At 38.6% G+C, this 16,358-nt stretch overlaps 1 protein-coding gene and 1 non-coding gene across 15 annotated transcripts in view; both read right to left on the reverse strand.

Moving 5' to 3' along the window:
• Positions 1 to 16,358, reverse strand: part of RAPGEF6 (Rap guanine nucleotide exchange factor 6) — a 238,253-nt gene that overhangs the window by 161,396 nt on the left and 60,499 nt on the right. For all 14 annotated transcript variants that reach the window (XM_075131300.1, XM_075131299.1, XM_075131297.1 and 11 more), the window contains one exon: positions 4,505 to 4,574. In XM_075131300.1, coding sequence (XP_074987401.1) covers positions 4,505 to 4,574 — 70 coding nt within the window. The remainder of the gene's footprint in view (positions 1 to 4,504; positions 4,575 to 16,358) is intronic.
• Positions 5,227 to 5,342, reverse strand: LOC125642019 (U5 spliceosomal RNA). The gene has a single exon (XR_007358228.1). It is a non-coding gene; the product is annotated as a U5 spliceosomal RNA (small nuclear RNA).

Raw genomic sequence — 16,358 nt, forward strand, 5'->3', positions numbered from 1 at the left:
GGCCTTTCTGGATATATTTCAGACTTTTCTACATATTTCTTTGCAAAAATAGGTTGCATTTTGGTTTCTTCTTGAAAAAAAGTTTTGTTTTCAGTGTTGCTGTTTATTTTATTGTGAAATACATCATTTTGTGACTTTATTAAAGCTCCATTTGTTGGAATCAAGAGATTGCATGAAAATCTCAGCTTTCATTTTTAAAAATGTTAAGATTCTAGCCCTCATGGTTGAAGAGAAAAGCTAGAAAATGTGAAGCAAGTGTACATTAATGGCACAGAAACCAAGAAAAATAAAAACAACTTTTATGTTTTGTTTTGTTTGTTTTTAAAAAGCTCATGATTTTAATCAAAAATCATGATTGGGAGGAGGAGGACTGAGGCATGGTTTTTTAGTACTTGAGTTCGCAATACTGGGTTTTACAATTATGCTGAAGACAGATCCCTACAGGAAAAATCTCAATCAGTTTCAGCTGAGTTTTGCAAATGACTACTACCTAAAGTCACCAGCCAGACAACTTCTGCATGTGATGTTTTAGTAGTAGCTATTTTCCCTTTAACAGCTTATCCTATCCATTAAGACTTAACAATTAAGTGTTCTTTTACACATATCTATATAGTTTTAAAGGGAAATTTACTGATAAGGGCATCAGTATTTCCTAGGGCTTGTACGCTTACAAGTATTTTGACCAGAGATTATGCTCTGTGTCATTTTGCAAATCACATTGGTAGCTAGTGAGTCATCAATTAGCATTTTAGGGAAAAAATCAAATAATATAGAATTTTTTTTCATGACACAGCAATGAGTCATTTCCCACTTCAGAGAGTTCTTACATCAGACAGGAGTTTCAACACAAAATGCATGCAATTTGTCCAGACAATAATGTACCAGGTCTACTAATGAAACTATGCATTAATACTTTGTAATAAAAAAATTGTTCCTAAATTACTTATAAAGAATGAGCCAAATTCGTTTCTCAGTTAAAGGAGTCTAAATCCACTGACCTATATGGACATTTACACAAAGCAGAATTTGGCCCAAGAACTCTCCTCAAAATGTCTGTTTTCTACATTTAAAGGATCACAGTTATTGTAAATACATAAAACCTAAAAATTATCAGAGAAATGAAATTTGGAACTAGGACAGTCTCTGACTGTGGGATATAGAGGTTCCAGAGAACTTCAGATCAGTTTTACTTTAGAACAGTATAAAAATCTGGCTCAGCCCACCAGCCATGTACTGGGTAGCAGTAGTTAACAGGCAAAAATTTGAAGTGGTAATAAGCAAAATAATGCCTGAGGCATTTCACATAGTATTTCTGTACATATCATCATCAAAACAGCCCAAAAGGGTCCAAGAAATCATGAACATCACCACCACAGCTAACACTTGTTCTTGAGAACATACAGGACAATCACGAATTTACATGGCATTTTCTTACCTCAGAAATGTTGTGGAAGTGGCCCAAACTAATCTACTCCTCAGCCCCGGCTTCCTTTTTTCTTGTTATACGACTAATGCCAGCCATCCGTTAAATGCTTGTTATATTGCTGCTTTAAAATGACATTAATCTTAAAAGTCATGCTTCTGTCCGAAAACTTTCTACCTATTATTTTTACTTTTAACATCTAATATTCACTACAAATGAAAGAGAAAGACTAATTTTATCTAGTGCCTGATACTAAAGACTGCTTTAAAAAACTTAATTGTGACTTTCGTCATTGTTATGACTTAAATTCATCTGATGTTAAAAAATGAACACACCCATTTCCTCCCTACTACTACTAACCCCTTCACTGAAATTAAACTGTGAGCTCTTTGGGGCAATAACCGTGAAATCTTACTTGTACTCTGAGGCATGTAGTACACAGCTACTGTAAAATAAGCAACCACCACTACAAGATATATTCCAAAACTTTAAACTCTGCCTCTAAAGGTATTAAGAGGCAATGTTCCCTCTTTAGTAATTTCCTTTCTTCAGTGTTTGGATTATAGTTCATCTCCCTCACCATACGGAGATAGGATCTTAGCCTTCTAATAATGTCACACACACCCAGCAGCAGGAGTGGGAGCTGGGGACAAGGGTGACACTAGACACATGCATCCGATGAAGTGAGCTGTAGCTCACGAAAGTTTATGCTCAAATAAATTGGTTAGTCTCTAAGTACTCCTTTTCTTTTTGCGAATACAGACTAACACGGCTGCTACTCTGAAACTAGCCTTGAAGTGAGTTTCTGCTCCAAATGACACATCAGGCTCTATGTTTGTGTCTCAAGGATTCCAGATCAAATTTTCTCAGTTCACAAGTAAAATGATGATTTTCCTAACTGTCATTATAGCAAACTCACAGGAGATCTGAGAGTCAACACCTTCCACTCTGTCTCCTGCTCACTCACTCTCTGTGTTCTATTTAGAGGAAGGGGCTATTTTTTTAGGAGGCTGGGGCGGGGGGGGGGGGGAACAGGGAGAAGAAATGTTCTTGGGGTGAGGACTTCTGTGCATGGAGAAGTACTGGGTCCAATCTGTGGTTTCCCAAGGGCCTTCCTCTTTGACAAACTGGCGTTAGACTCCCTCCCTGCTGGCCTGTTTTTCAGTGTCAGAGTTCAGTCCCGACACTGAAGCAGAAGGGTACCTGAATCCTCAAAAAAGTCAGACACCTCCTGAGCCCTTGACGGGGGGCCTGGAACCCTTGCCACAGTCAGTCATGATGGATGCCAGCTAGGGGAGTGTGGGCATGTACGCTGTTCGTACCTCACATGGGCTATCAATGCTACTTCATTCAATAGCATGCCACCAAGCTTCTTAGGCCTTTAAAGCTTGCTTCAGCCCAGCTACCGTGAGGATTCTCTCTCCAGCCAGTGAAGGATGTAACAACTGAAGACAGACTAGCTAGACCTCAAATTTGAGGTGTAATGTCACCAAAAGACTTCATGAACTGCCTCCATCTGCTCTTAGGGAGAAACTATACCCCAAGTGTCTGTGCTGGTACAGAATATTGAATAGAGAGTGTTAAAATCAGATAAGCCACAGACAGAAGCCAAATATTGCTGGGCATCTGGCACATTGTTCTTTATTGCTCAGATCCTGACCGTTGTCAGTATAGTCATTTCAAACAGGGTTTCTAAACTGTCACTATCAGTTTAACTTAAACATGTTTACAAACAAGGGAAGCTGGATTGGAAAGCTAGACTGAGGTAACCAATTAGGAGCCTTTCAGCCACCGCAGAGACATTATAGTCCCACAATAGTTTTGTATCACACCTGACAGCGGCACAACAAAAAGACAAACCTAAGAAGGTCTGCCTGGTCCCAGTACAATGCAAGTGCATTCTGGAAGAGCCCTGTGTAGAGGACAATAATATTGGGAATGTACTCTGGGAAAGCAGCTCCAGTGTTTCAGCTGTTGATAGGATTTGTGTGTCAGTAAAACCCAAAATCACAATCCACAAACTGAATTTGGCAGTATTAATAATCCTAAAAAACCCAAAGCTTTTTCCATAGCTTTTCCAAAGCATGCAGGTATGCCGGGAACAGCAAAGGCAGAATAAATCTGAGATCCAAGAGTCAGATTTCATGCACTGGCTAACCTTCCGTACCAGTGGTGGAGCTAATTGGGGGGGGGGGGGGAGAAGGGTGAAACTGCCCCCCCAATTGGCCTTTAAGGGTATGTGTGTGCCTTTTCAAGCATATTATTCCTTTGAATAAAGGAGATGTACTGCATGCATTTTCACACGGGGTGGAGAGAGAGAACTCCCCCCACTCACCTGGCTGTAGCAGCTCCTGTGTTACAGGGCTGGGCCCAGCTACCCACTCTGGACATTGCAACACAGCGCACAGAGTTATGTGGTGCTGCAATCCTGTGCGCCATGTCGCAACACCATTCACTCAAATTTGGCCCACCAGTGACTCTGTCATGTCACAACAGTTGGAGAGGGGAGCCAGGCCTCACTTCACAGGATAGGAGCTGTTGCTGCCGCGTGAATGCAGGTTGGGCTCGCTCCGCAGTCAACCGATGACCCATTGTCCCTCCTCCAGTTGCAAAAATTGGCTCCACCACTGCTCCCTACATTCCTCCCTGCTTCACCACAGGTCTTCATATTAAGTGGAACCGCAAAGGCCAAGAGTACCTTAGCTAACAGAGATAGCATGTCTGGGAGAGCTAGTGAAAAAGGAATAAAATGGGAGATGAAATATATAAACATATACAGTAGGACTGACTAATGCTGACTGAGGAGTACCCAATCAATTAGTCCTTGTGGGTCTGTGAAACAGAAAAAATGAGTCATTTTAGAAAGGCTGACATTACAATCCTAATCATCATCATTACCCATCTAGTTAAATTTACATAGCTATTGCTGTCATGAAAAGATGGCACTGAGTAGAATTGAAATCAGACCAATTCTAATGTAATTTTATAAGAAGCTTTACAAAAAGCCTTCTGTTACCAGGTACAAAACAATTGCTAAAATATACAGAAGCATTAAGCACATTTTTAAAAGTCTATTCTTACCACGATCATTTCAGAAGGTTCCAATATAATACACTCGCATCCTCTTTTTCCTCCAGACTGCTTGCCAAAACTGGAAAAAAAAAAAAGTGGAAAAATGTTATATTTTACCTATTTTGGGGGTAAAAATTGTTAACAGAAGTTGAATAATTCAATAACCTAAGGGAGTGAAGGGTGAGAAAGAAAGTTAGTGGAAACTACTATACTTGAGACTAAAATTTAATTTTCTCACATTGTCATTAATAATTCTTTGAATTTATACAGCACTTCTCATCACAGCATCTCCAAGTACTTTATATAAGCAGGATACCTTTGTGAAATTATTATTTATATTATACTAGTGTCAAGAGAATCCAGTCATGAACAGAACTCTATTGGATTGGTGCTGCTTAGGAAAAGGAAAAAAGGAAAAGAAAGGACAAAGGACAAAAGAAAAGAACAGCTTTGTCCTAAAAAGCTGACAATATAAATAGGAAGAAAGTATAAGATGTGGGTGTAGAACAAGACAGAGGGGAAAGATGTGTGACATTTACAGGAATACAAAGGTTACATATATTCATAATTTTTATTAAGTAAAAGTACAAATTAGAGGCTTCACATCTTGTTTTTCAATAAGAGAACAACAAATATAGGCCACCTGCCTAACTGTTACCATTTGGCATTTTACTAGGTAAAACAGTGTATCTATTGTGACAGGGTCGGGCCAAATGACTATAGGAGAGTAATTTTTCACCGAAATGAAGCCTCAAAAAATTGGATAGAAACTCATAAATGTTCCTCTCCACAGGAATCTTTAATAAAAGGCGAAAGATTTATACGATCTGAAGAGAAACCAGAGTATATAGAAGGCAGATATATTAGCCCCAGGCTAAGTAGGTCCCTTTTCCCTGGGTAAGATAACAGGGAAGGTTCCAGAACAATCAGGAACCTTCTGGAGACAATTAAGACAGGCTGATTAGAACACCTGAAGCCAATCAAGAAGCTGCTAGAATCAATTAAGGCAGGCTAATCAGGGCACCTGGGTTTTAAAAAGGAGTTCACTTCAGTTTGTGGTGTGCATGTGAGGAGCTGGGAGCAAGAGGCACTAGGAACTGAGAGTGAGAATGCGGACTGTTGGAGGACTGAGGTGTACAAGCATTATCAGACACCAGGAGGAAGGTCCTATGGTGAGGATAAAGAAGGTGTTGGGAGGAGGCTATGGGGAAGTAGCCCAGGGACTTATAGCTGTCGCACAGCTGTTCAGGAGGCACTCTAGACAGCTGCATTCCACAGGGCCCTGGGCTGGAACCCAGAGTAGAGGGCGGGCCCGGGTTCCCCCCAAATCCTCCCAACTCCTGGTCAGACACAGGAGGAGTCGACCTGGACTGTGGGTTGAGAAAAATAGCCAAGCTGAGGGCTGCTGTGAAGCTCCAAGGCGAGCAAATCCACCAATAAGCGCCAGACCCACCAAGGCAGAGCAGGAACTTTGTCACACTATTTTACAAGTGCATAAACTGAGGTCTAGACCGGTTAAGTGACATGCATATGGTCACACAATGCAACAGTGGCAAAGTAATACAAAAACAGCCTCAGAGCAGTGAAAATCTGGCCATTTCATAAAAATAGTGCTGATAACCATTAGCGATAAATGGAAAGTGCTGTTTTCTAAGAATTCTAATAAGGATGAGTTTCTCCAGAAAGTGTTATCAAAACTTTCAAAACTTCCTATATTAGGAAAGAGACAAAATTACAGGAGCTAGCATGTGATTATTTAAAAAAAAGTTGGTCAAACATTTAAGAGAGAGAACAGGTTAGAAAGAGGATCAACACAATAACTCAGTGTATTAATGCTTTCTGGTTTAGCGTGTTGCTCTTCGTGCTCTCTCTGTCAGAGTTGAAGTCTCAGCTGAGACTACAGATTTACAATGAGACTATAATGAGTTTTCTCCTATGTCTGTTTCCCCTCACTTTGACATGTAGTTATTTTCTTATCAGGAGACAGTGGCAGTTGTTGTGGTGGGGGTTAACCAAAACTGCTTTTAAAAAAACACTGAACAAGCTGTTGATTTTAGCACATGTAATAACTTGATGCAGACTCTTGACTTATATGTATGCTTGGATGCTTTGGGGATGAGATATCAGAGAAGAGATCAGCAACGTTAAAGTCAGATATGCCTCCAAGAAAGAGAGCTTAGACGTGTATGATTTACAGAGTTCAGCACTGTACATTTTGTGCAATAGCCTAAGCCATTTTTGTGTATTTAGCAAAAAAGGGAGAAATTAATATTATAAACATATAATCTCAAATTAGAGGGGCTAGGCCAAGGACAAATGAGGGTTTTTCACTACTGCTCCTCCTCACTGTAGTACATTCCTTGAGTCATTCTGAAGGTCTATTATTTTAGGATTGTCAGTGGTCTCGATTTTATCAGAAATCCCCACTCTTTGTCCCCTGCACATGGGGACATGTCACAATGATTTTTACAGGTGTTTACCAATATCTGCTATTTTCTAAAACCATAAAACAGCATTTGTTTTGAAGTCATTTTAGTGTATAGGAGAAGATCAATCCACAGTGGTTGGAGAGAACAGTATTTAGAGATAAATCCCAGTCGTAAGATAGTCAGACAATTGGATCTACACTTGTACCATCTCTTGCAAGTCAACACAGAATACAACACGCTTCACATATTAGAACACACAAATTCTTATGTTAAAGTTGAGCTGAAGAGTACATTAGCTAGTTCTCGCTACTAAAACTACCAGGATTAAAATGCTAAATGACTGAAATTATTACTAGGATTCAGAATTAACCTGCTGAGATGAATGAGGGTGGTTCATATTTCTCAAAAATATTGTTTCACAGGCTGCCTAAAAACTCAGGAAACCAATGTACACTCATTTGCATTAGTTTATACTCAGATCACATTTGGAAGGTTACCTTTACAAACAAGTGCTAGGTTTGTGGAGGGTTTTTAAATGAAAGTTTAGAATTTGTAGCAAAGGACTGATTCTGCAGCCAATTCTTTGGTTATGAAAAACTCAACTCTGGCCATGAGAGTACATGCAGCTCAGCTTCACTGAACCACCAGCTCATTCCCAATAGCTGTCTCTGGCACTTATAAGACATGAAGAATCATGTAATCTTCTGGTGAGTGACTGAATACAAAAGGGGAGGGAGCTAATAAGATTGTAAACTAAAAAGGAGGAATAAAAGGATAAGAGTAAAAAGCAACAGTGTGAAAAGAAAGAACAAACAGGATAAGGACCAATTGCTTTGCAGCACAGAGGGAAGGGAGAACAAATTATCAACCCATCACGTGCATCTGTAACTTTAGATGCGACAGACACTACATTTTTATGCATGGGCAAACTACAGAAAGCTTATACTGGAACACGTATAGTGAAAGGGTTAAAACAGCTATCCATGCATTGAAAAAGGATGAACTAACTTCAGTGGATGTTTTAAAATTTTATGTCCCAGAAACACAGATAACTATTAAAGACAGCTTCATGCAGCTATTTTAGCGAAACCTCAGATCTTTCCAAGCAACAAAGTTAACAATCCTAATAGTCATTATGATAAAGCATTATGACCAGTGGGAACATTGCAATTTGAACGGTCAAATTCTGGATTTTGATAATGTATCATAGAAACTATAGCCTTTAATTAGAACAACTGCCACAGAGTTGTAATGATAATGACTAAAATGTTCCCTGCTTGTACTGCAATAGTAAAGAAGCTTTGCATAATGACAGGTTTCAGAGTAGCAGCCGTGTTAGTCTGTATCCGCAAAAAGAAAAGGAGTACTTGTGGCTGTTACAGCATGATTTCCATATTGAAATATGTCAGTTTCAGAGTGGGACATCCACACTAGCAGCTGCTGGATAAATTTTGTGTCTTCTGTCATGCTTCTTCCATACAGTGCATGACCCAGACATCACAGTCTCAAACAATCTCCCATGTTTGTCCCTAGCTTCTGTTTGCCAGAAGCTGGGAACAAGCGACAGGGAATGGATCACATGATGACTACCTGTTCTGTTCATTCCCTCTGGGGAACCTGGCATTGGCCACTGTCAGAAGACAGGATATTGGGTTAGGTGGACCTTTGGTCTGACCCAGTATGTCCGTTCTTATGATTCCATTGATTCTTATGTTTATAACTGGTTTGCCCCCTCTTTGCACGATTCATGCTATTATAAAATATAAGGAAATTCAAGCAGTTCATCTGCAGGTCAGGACTGGTTGGAATTCCATTTTATTATTTCTGCACCACAGTAACGAATCTATCCAAAGTGTCCTGTGATCCTGCAATAGAATTCTTCTAGAATTAAAACATTGGGGAAGTTCTTTCATTAGCTATAGGGTAATAAATTAATTCACCTTCAAGAGTGATTGCCTATTTCACTTCAGTATACAGTGAGGTTTAGTGGTGCTGCACTGTATGGGACTACTTTTTCCTTATTGACACTGTACCTATTTACCACATATACACAATAGTTTAATATCTTTTTTAACTTTCTGATGAAATCTGAATACAAAGAAGTGTTAAGAAGAAAGTTTAAAATGTTACCATTCAAAACGATTACCTATCAAAAATATTTAAAACAAAACTCCTTTAGGTTCAACATTTCTTTAAACAGTTCAGCCAATTAGTTTCAATCCCATGCAACTTGAAATTAAAAGTTGACAATATTTTTAAAATAATACAGTACACTGCATTTTTGAACAAACAGTTTTAGCATTTTTCACTTTTCTTTTAAAACTAGAGAAACTGTAAATACTTTTCTTACACACACACACACACGTATATTTAAGTTATGAGTAAATTATATTTTACCCAGAATATTGTTTAAGGGGGATCAATATAATTTCAATGTCAAAATACTACTTTGTTTATATAAATATACACAAGATTCAACCATTCACAAATTCATCCCTTTACTGATGTCACAACATTTGGTAATTGCGTAAGTGAGAATAAACATGAATGAATGCAAAGTGTATTCTGACTGTAAGAAACGTCAAGCTCCTTACACAGTCGGTTTTACATTATCAAAATATTGTACAATTATTGACCATTCAATCTGAATGGGTTATGCTCCAGTGACAACAAAACTCATTGCTAACCCTGAAGAACAAATGACTCACCTTTGCAAGTCAATAAAGTCAAGTTTAGTTGACTGACCATGCCATGTACTGTTTTATTGATTGAACTACGTAAGCACAGCTTTCACAGATACTTCTTTTTTGCCAGATCACATTTTTAAATAATCATTTTAACATTCCTTTTAATAAGTTACTGCACACATTTCAATGAAATACAAATGGCTAGCTTCAGTGCTATATCAATTAGCTTTCTGCTGACTTGAGCACACGTAGTGAACCTCCTGCAAATTTCAACAAATGCTTAAGAGCTATAATAATTCTTCTTTGGCTTATAGTTTGCATTTTGCTACAGCTAGATGCTTAATGTTTTGTTCCGTGTCTCCTTACCCTGCTGGGACCTGTTCTCACAAGACTCTTGGGGTTTTTTTGTAACTGTAAAGCTCGGACTATAGTGCATATCTATCCTAAAGGCGCTCTACTCATGTAAAATCGTGTCATTATTATTTGATAAATACACAGTACATTGCGAGTGCTGTCATAATGTAAACATAGTAAAATACAGTACTTGCCAAGTAGTTAATAGCACACCTATTATAATTTCATAATTACAAAAGAGATATTTTCTGTTCAATTTAAGTTGCATAAACATATTGGAATTTAAGTCACAGAGATCATGTTAGGAGATTGTCAAACAGAGGAAAAAAATCCAGCACACAGTATGGGCTACATGCCAGGTCTATCCTAAATTGATATGCTGATTGTTGTACTCAGTGAAAAGAGACTAGATGTTGAGCATCAACTTTCATATACCTTGCTGTTGTGCATAAAATCAGACCGTCACTGATGTATAAATTAGACTTCTATTAAAATGAAATAAACTAACTCTACTCCACTGTAAGGAAAGCAAACAAATCTTAACTCGAGCTTGTAAGACTTATGTCATAAATATAAAGGGAAGGGTAAACCCCTTTAAAATCCCTCCTAGCCAGAGGAAAAATCCTCTCACCTGTAAAGGGTTAAGAAGCTAAAGGTAACCTCGCTGGCACCTGACCAAAATGACCAATGAGGAGACAAGATACTTTCAAAAGCTGGGAGGAGGGAGATAAACAAAGGGTCTGTGTCTGTCTGTATGCTGCTTTTGCCGAGGATAGAACAGGAATGGAGTCTTAGAACTTTTAGTAAGTAATCTAGCTAGGTATGTGTTAGATTATGATTTCTTTAAATGGCTGAGAAAAGAACTGTGCTGAATAGAATGACTATTCCTGTCTGTGTGTCTTTTTTGTAACTTAAGGTTTTGTCTAGAGGGATTCTCTATGTTTTGAATCTAATTACCCTGTAAGGTGTCTACCATCCTGATTTTACAGAGGTGATTCCTTTACTTCTATTAAAAGTCTTCTTGTAAGAAAACAATGTTTTTTCATTGTTCTAAGATCCAAGGGTTTGGGTCTGTGGTCACCTATGTAAATTGGTGAGGATTTTTAACCAAACCTTCCCCAGGAAGTGGGGTGCAAGGGTTGGGAGGATTTTGGGGGGAAAACGTGTCCAACCTACGTTTCCCAGTAAACCCAGTTAAACTTTGGTGGTGGCAGTGGATCCAGGGGCAAAGGATAAAATTAAATTTGTACCTTGGGGAAGTTTTAACATAAGCTGGTGAAAGTAAGCTTAGGAGGTTTTCATGCAGGTCCACACATCTGTACCCTAGAGTTCAGAGTGGGGAAGGAACCTTGACAACTTATGACACAGTTAAGGTTTTTAGGCCTGTATTTTTGTAAAGAATACGAAACATTGTTTTTTATTTGATAGCACATTGTAAAGGTTTATGATTATTGTTGTTGTTTATAGGAACAGCTGGTAGCAAACCCTTATATTTAGGTTGCCTAACACTTCTACTATAAAAGATTTTTGTGATCTTTTCTTGAGAAGATAGAACATCGCCATGGTTTGTATCAGGCCTTTAAAACTCAGTAGGGAAAAAGTCCTAGGTTGAAAGAAGTGCCTTTTCTTTGTCCAGTGATACTCTGTTCACATTTGGCTGAGTATATAGCCTTCTGAAAAATCACCATTTTCCTTCTGTCACTTGTGTTATCTACTAAATTCTGGGAGCCTGCTAAAACAACTGGACACAGACATTTTAAAGGGCCAGGTCCAAACTGGCACCAAAGCAGCAGCAGCACATGCTCCACCAAGAATCCCAGAAGCAGGCAACCTCTGTGGAATGGGAAAACCCAAAGAGAGGCTCCACCTTGCAATCCCCCTCTACTAGATCCAGTACATGGCCCTCTAGTTTGAGGACACTATTATGGTAGGTTCCCTCAATCACCTCCTCAGCTCAGCATGTGGCCAAAGCTACACATTTCCCCCACACACACACACCCACACCTAACAACTTTCTCCTGTGGTCAGCTAATATAGTTCAGTATTGTAGGAATCAAAAGGATTCATGTGCGTAAAGCAGCTGAATGTCACAGAACTCCATTCTATCCCTGTCACAGTCTTCTGACGTAATGCTGAGCAGTCACAAAGCAAAATTTTGGCAGGTGGCCACTAATTAGGTGTTCCTTGTTTTCTGGGTGCTCAGCTCAAGAATCCTGGAGCCTGATATGCAGACGTACTGAGCACTGACAACTGCATTTGCAGTCAATCAATGGGAACTATGAATGCTCAGCACCTCTGGTAGTAAGACTGCATGGCTGAAGGAATAAGCACAGGGTTGGGAGTCAGGAGGATTCAAGATCTAGTCTTACTGTATGACCCTTTAACAAGTCTGTCTTCCCCAACTGTAAAATGGAACTGAGACACTTATCTCTTTGCAAAAATAATTTCACTAATGTTTATGACGTACACAAAATCTACAACAATGAGCACCCTACAAAAGATGACAAGGTTATGAATATTTGTGCATTCACAGCAGGTTCTGGATAAGCGTGCAGTAAATAAGACAGCGGCCATAAAGTGAATGAGGAAAATTAAAATGAACAGCTGTTAGTTCTGAGCACCACCCATCCTGTGCACTGAATGAGGCAGGAATTGAAGGGAAAAGCGCAGTACGTGATCATATAATTAAAAATGATACTACATATGTTCAGAGCAAAATTAAAATTGCACAAGAAACCTTAATCTGGCATCTCCTAATTTACAAATACTTGACTCTGCAAACTAAATAAGATAGTAACAGTTTTGTATATAATGTTTAAAACAAGGATAAAATAAGTTCAGCTTCAGTCAAATTAAGAGAGAGTTGGGCATGAGAAAGGGCAAAAGAAAATGTTTAGAGAATGGAAAAGAGAAAACTTAGTGGCAGTGCAAAGAGCAAACAATAAAATAAAAATTTAAGCTACTAAATAAAAAAAACTCCAAATGAGCAAGACAATTTTTGCAACAAGATAAAAACCCTTTTCACGCTGAGCCTGTACAAAGAAGACCAATAGTAAAATCTTACCCCAAACTTGAAACATGTTTTTTTTTTATTAAAAACAGATCACTACAATGTAAATACTTATACGGCCCAAATTTATCTTGGTATCCAAGTGCTGCTCAGGAAATGGAGATAATCTTTCCCTAGCAAGAACTTCTCCCACTGAAATACCTAGAAATTACGCCTGAGGATTTTTTGCTTACTTGTGTTCTGGGTATGCATTGTGTCCATGCATATGGTCTTGGAAAAATTTTTGAAGGAGAACGTAGTTAAGGACATTGAAGTCAATGGTAAATGGGACAAAATACAACATGGTTTTACAAAAGGTAGATCATCCCAAACCAACCTGATCTCCTTCTTTGAGAAAGTAACAGATTTTTTAGACAAAGGAAATGCAGTGGATCTAATTTACCTAGATTTTAGTAAGGCATTTGATACCGTGCCACATGAGGAATTATTAGTTAAATTGGATAAGATGGGGATCAATAGGAAAATTGAAAGGTGGATAAGGAATTGGTTAACGGGGAGACTACAACGGGTCCTACTGAAAGATGAACTGTCAGGCTGGAGGGAGGTTACCAGTGGAGTTCCTCAAGGATCGGTTTTGGGACCAATCTTATTTAATCTTATTTTAACCAATCGGTTTTGGGACCTCGGCACAAAAAGTGGGAGTGTGCTAATAAAGTTTGTGGATGATACAAAGCTGGGAGGTATTGCCAATTTAGAGAAGGACAGGGATATCCTACAGGAGGATCTGGATGACCTTGTAAACTGGAGCAATAGTAATAGGATGAAATTTAATAGTGAGAAGTGTAAGGTCATGCATTTAGGGATTAATAACGAGAATTTTAGTTATAAGTTGGGGACGCATCAATTAGAAGTAACAGAAGAGGAGAAGGACCTTGGAGTATTGGTTGATCATAGGATGACTATGTGATATGGCCATGAAAAAAGCTAATGCATCTTGGTCTTGGGATGCATCAGGAGAGGTATTTCCGGTAGGGATAAGGAGGTTTTAGTACTGTTACACAAGGCACTGGTGAGACCTCACCTGGAATACTGTGTGCAGTTCTGGTCTCCCATATTTAAGAAGGATGAATTCAAACTGGAACAGGTACAGAGAAGGACTACTAGGATGATCCGAGGAATGGAAAACTTGTCTTATGAAAGGAGACTCAAGGAGCTTGGCTTGTTTAGCCTAACTAAAAGAAGGTTGAGGGGAGATATGATTGCTCTCTATAAATATATCAGAGGGATAAATACCGGAGAGGGAGAGGAATTATTTAAGCTCAGTACCAATGTGGACACAAGAACAAATGGATATAAACTGGCCACCAGGATATTTAGACTTGAAATTAGACTAAGGTTTCTAATCATCAGAGAAGTGAAGTTTTGGAATAGCCTTCCAAGGGAAGCAGTGGGGGCAAAAGATTTATCTGGCTGAAAGATTAAACTCGATAAGTTTATGGAGGAGATGGTATGATGGGATAACATGGTTTTGGTAATTAAATATTCATGGTAAATAGGCCCAATGGCCTGTGATGGGATATTAGATGGGGTGGGATTTGAGTTACCCAGGAAAGAATTTTCTTTAGTATCTGGCTGGTGAATCTTGCCCATATGCTCAGAGTTTAGATGATCGCCATATTTGGGGTCGGGAAGGAATTTTCCTCCAGGGCAGATTGGAAGAGGCCCTAGGAGGTTTTTCGCCTTCCTCTGTAGCATGGGGCACGGGTCACTTGCTGGTGGATTCTCTGCTCCTTGAAGTCTTTAAACCACGATTTGAGGACTTCAAAAGCTCAGACATAGGTGAGAGGTTCTTCACAGGAGTGGTGGGTGAAATTCTGTGGCCTGTGTTGTGCAGGAGGTCAGACTAGATTATCATAATGGTCCCTTCTGACCTAAATATCTATGAGTCTATGAAGAAACTGAGGGAGCACTAAACTGAAAAACAAAGTTGTGCATTTAATTCTGAAGGTGGTAAAGAGAATAGCGATTCTTCTCTCTTTTAGGAGTTCAAGCTCCTGTAAACTGTATCTCCTGCACTCATTAGTATCCTGCTGTTGGTTGACAAGTCCATTGTTTCAGTGTAATACAGTGCTCATATGAAGTCACAGGCATTGAGGAGATGCCCAGTAGCTAGATCAGTACAAAGCCTTGAACTCTCATGTAGATGTCAGATGATCAGTGTATCTTTTAGCTACAGAAATTAGGTTTACAACATATTATAGCCATCTTACACACTAAACACTTCCTTATGAAATTAAAACATGTTTCCTTAAGTCTTCTTAGTATTACACAGGGATAGAAATACGGAAGAACTGGAAAAATATATTATTCAGACAAAGCGCAAGGCTAATAAAGCAACACCTCCAGGGAAACAAAACTAAAGGCTAGACAATCTAATGAAAGCAAAGAAAGCATCAGCTGATAATTTAAACAGGAAATCCTCATTTTGGTACAGTATGTTACATCTTCTTTAAGGTTTGCAGAATGAAAATAATCCAAATTGCCAATTTTAACCTCTCTAAAAAGAAATGTCAAGCTAAATGTTAAAAAATGTATGAGAAACAGATTTCATATCTATTGGAAATTTCATTTGTTTGCATTCTTTATTTTACTTACAGAACTACGAAAGGCTTAGGTTAGAATTACAACATTATTATCCAATTATTGGTTAGCATTAAAAGAAGTGGTCAGACGATTCAACCATAATAATGTATTGGTTTCAGAGTAGCAGCCGTGTTAAGTCTGTATCCGCAAAAAGAATCGCAGTACTTGTGGCACCTTAGAGACTATAATGTATTGGTTTATCGAGATTGTACAGCTAATGTTTGCCCAAAGGAGGCTTTGAACAGTTTTCTTTAAAAACACAGTAAGCATTGATTAAATATTTAGATAACCAAAAAAGCTTATTCATTGGAGTACAAAGTCTTAAACTAGATATTAGGAATCTACTAGTTTCTTGCTGGCTGAAGCCCAGAAAAGTCAGTTCTCTAAGCCAGAGCGCAGCTTTTAAATAACTGTAGTATGTGCACCTGTTGCTTGATATCCAGATATAACATCTATATTAGTAACTGTGAGATCAAGTCACTGGTCTGCCACACTGCTGCAAGATAAATGCCTTCCACATATTAAAACAAGTTTTTTCTTTTCATTGGCTTTTGTTTGTAAACCACCTCATTTGCAGTAGACCTTGTTTTCTTTGATTCACTGCTGTTCTTAATTAACAGTTTGTAAGCTAACATACACCATGAAGAGAAAACGTCAGTTATCAGTTATATAATTATACAAGGTCCAGAAACACCTTTTAAAAACAAACAAAACAAAATCAATTCATTTACCTCACCACA

This window comes from Caretta caretta, chromosome 8 (assembly GCF_965140235.1).
Source record: "Caretta caretta isolate rCarCar2 chromosome 8, rCarCar1.hap1, whole genome shotgun sequence".
In the NCBI taxonomy this organism is placed as follows: domain Eukaryota; kingdom Metazoa; phylum Chordata; order Testudines; family Cheloniidae; genus Caretta; species Caretta caretta.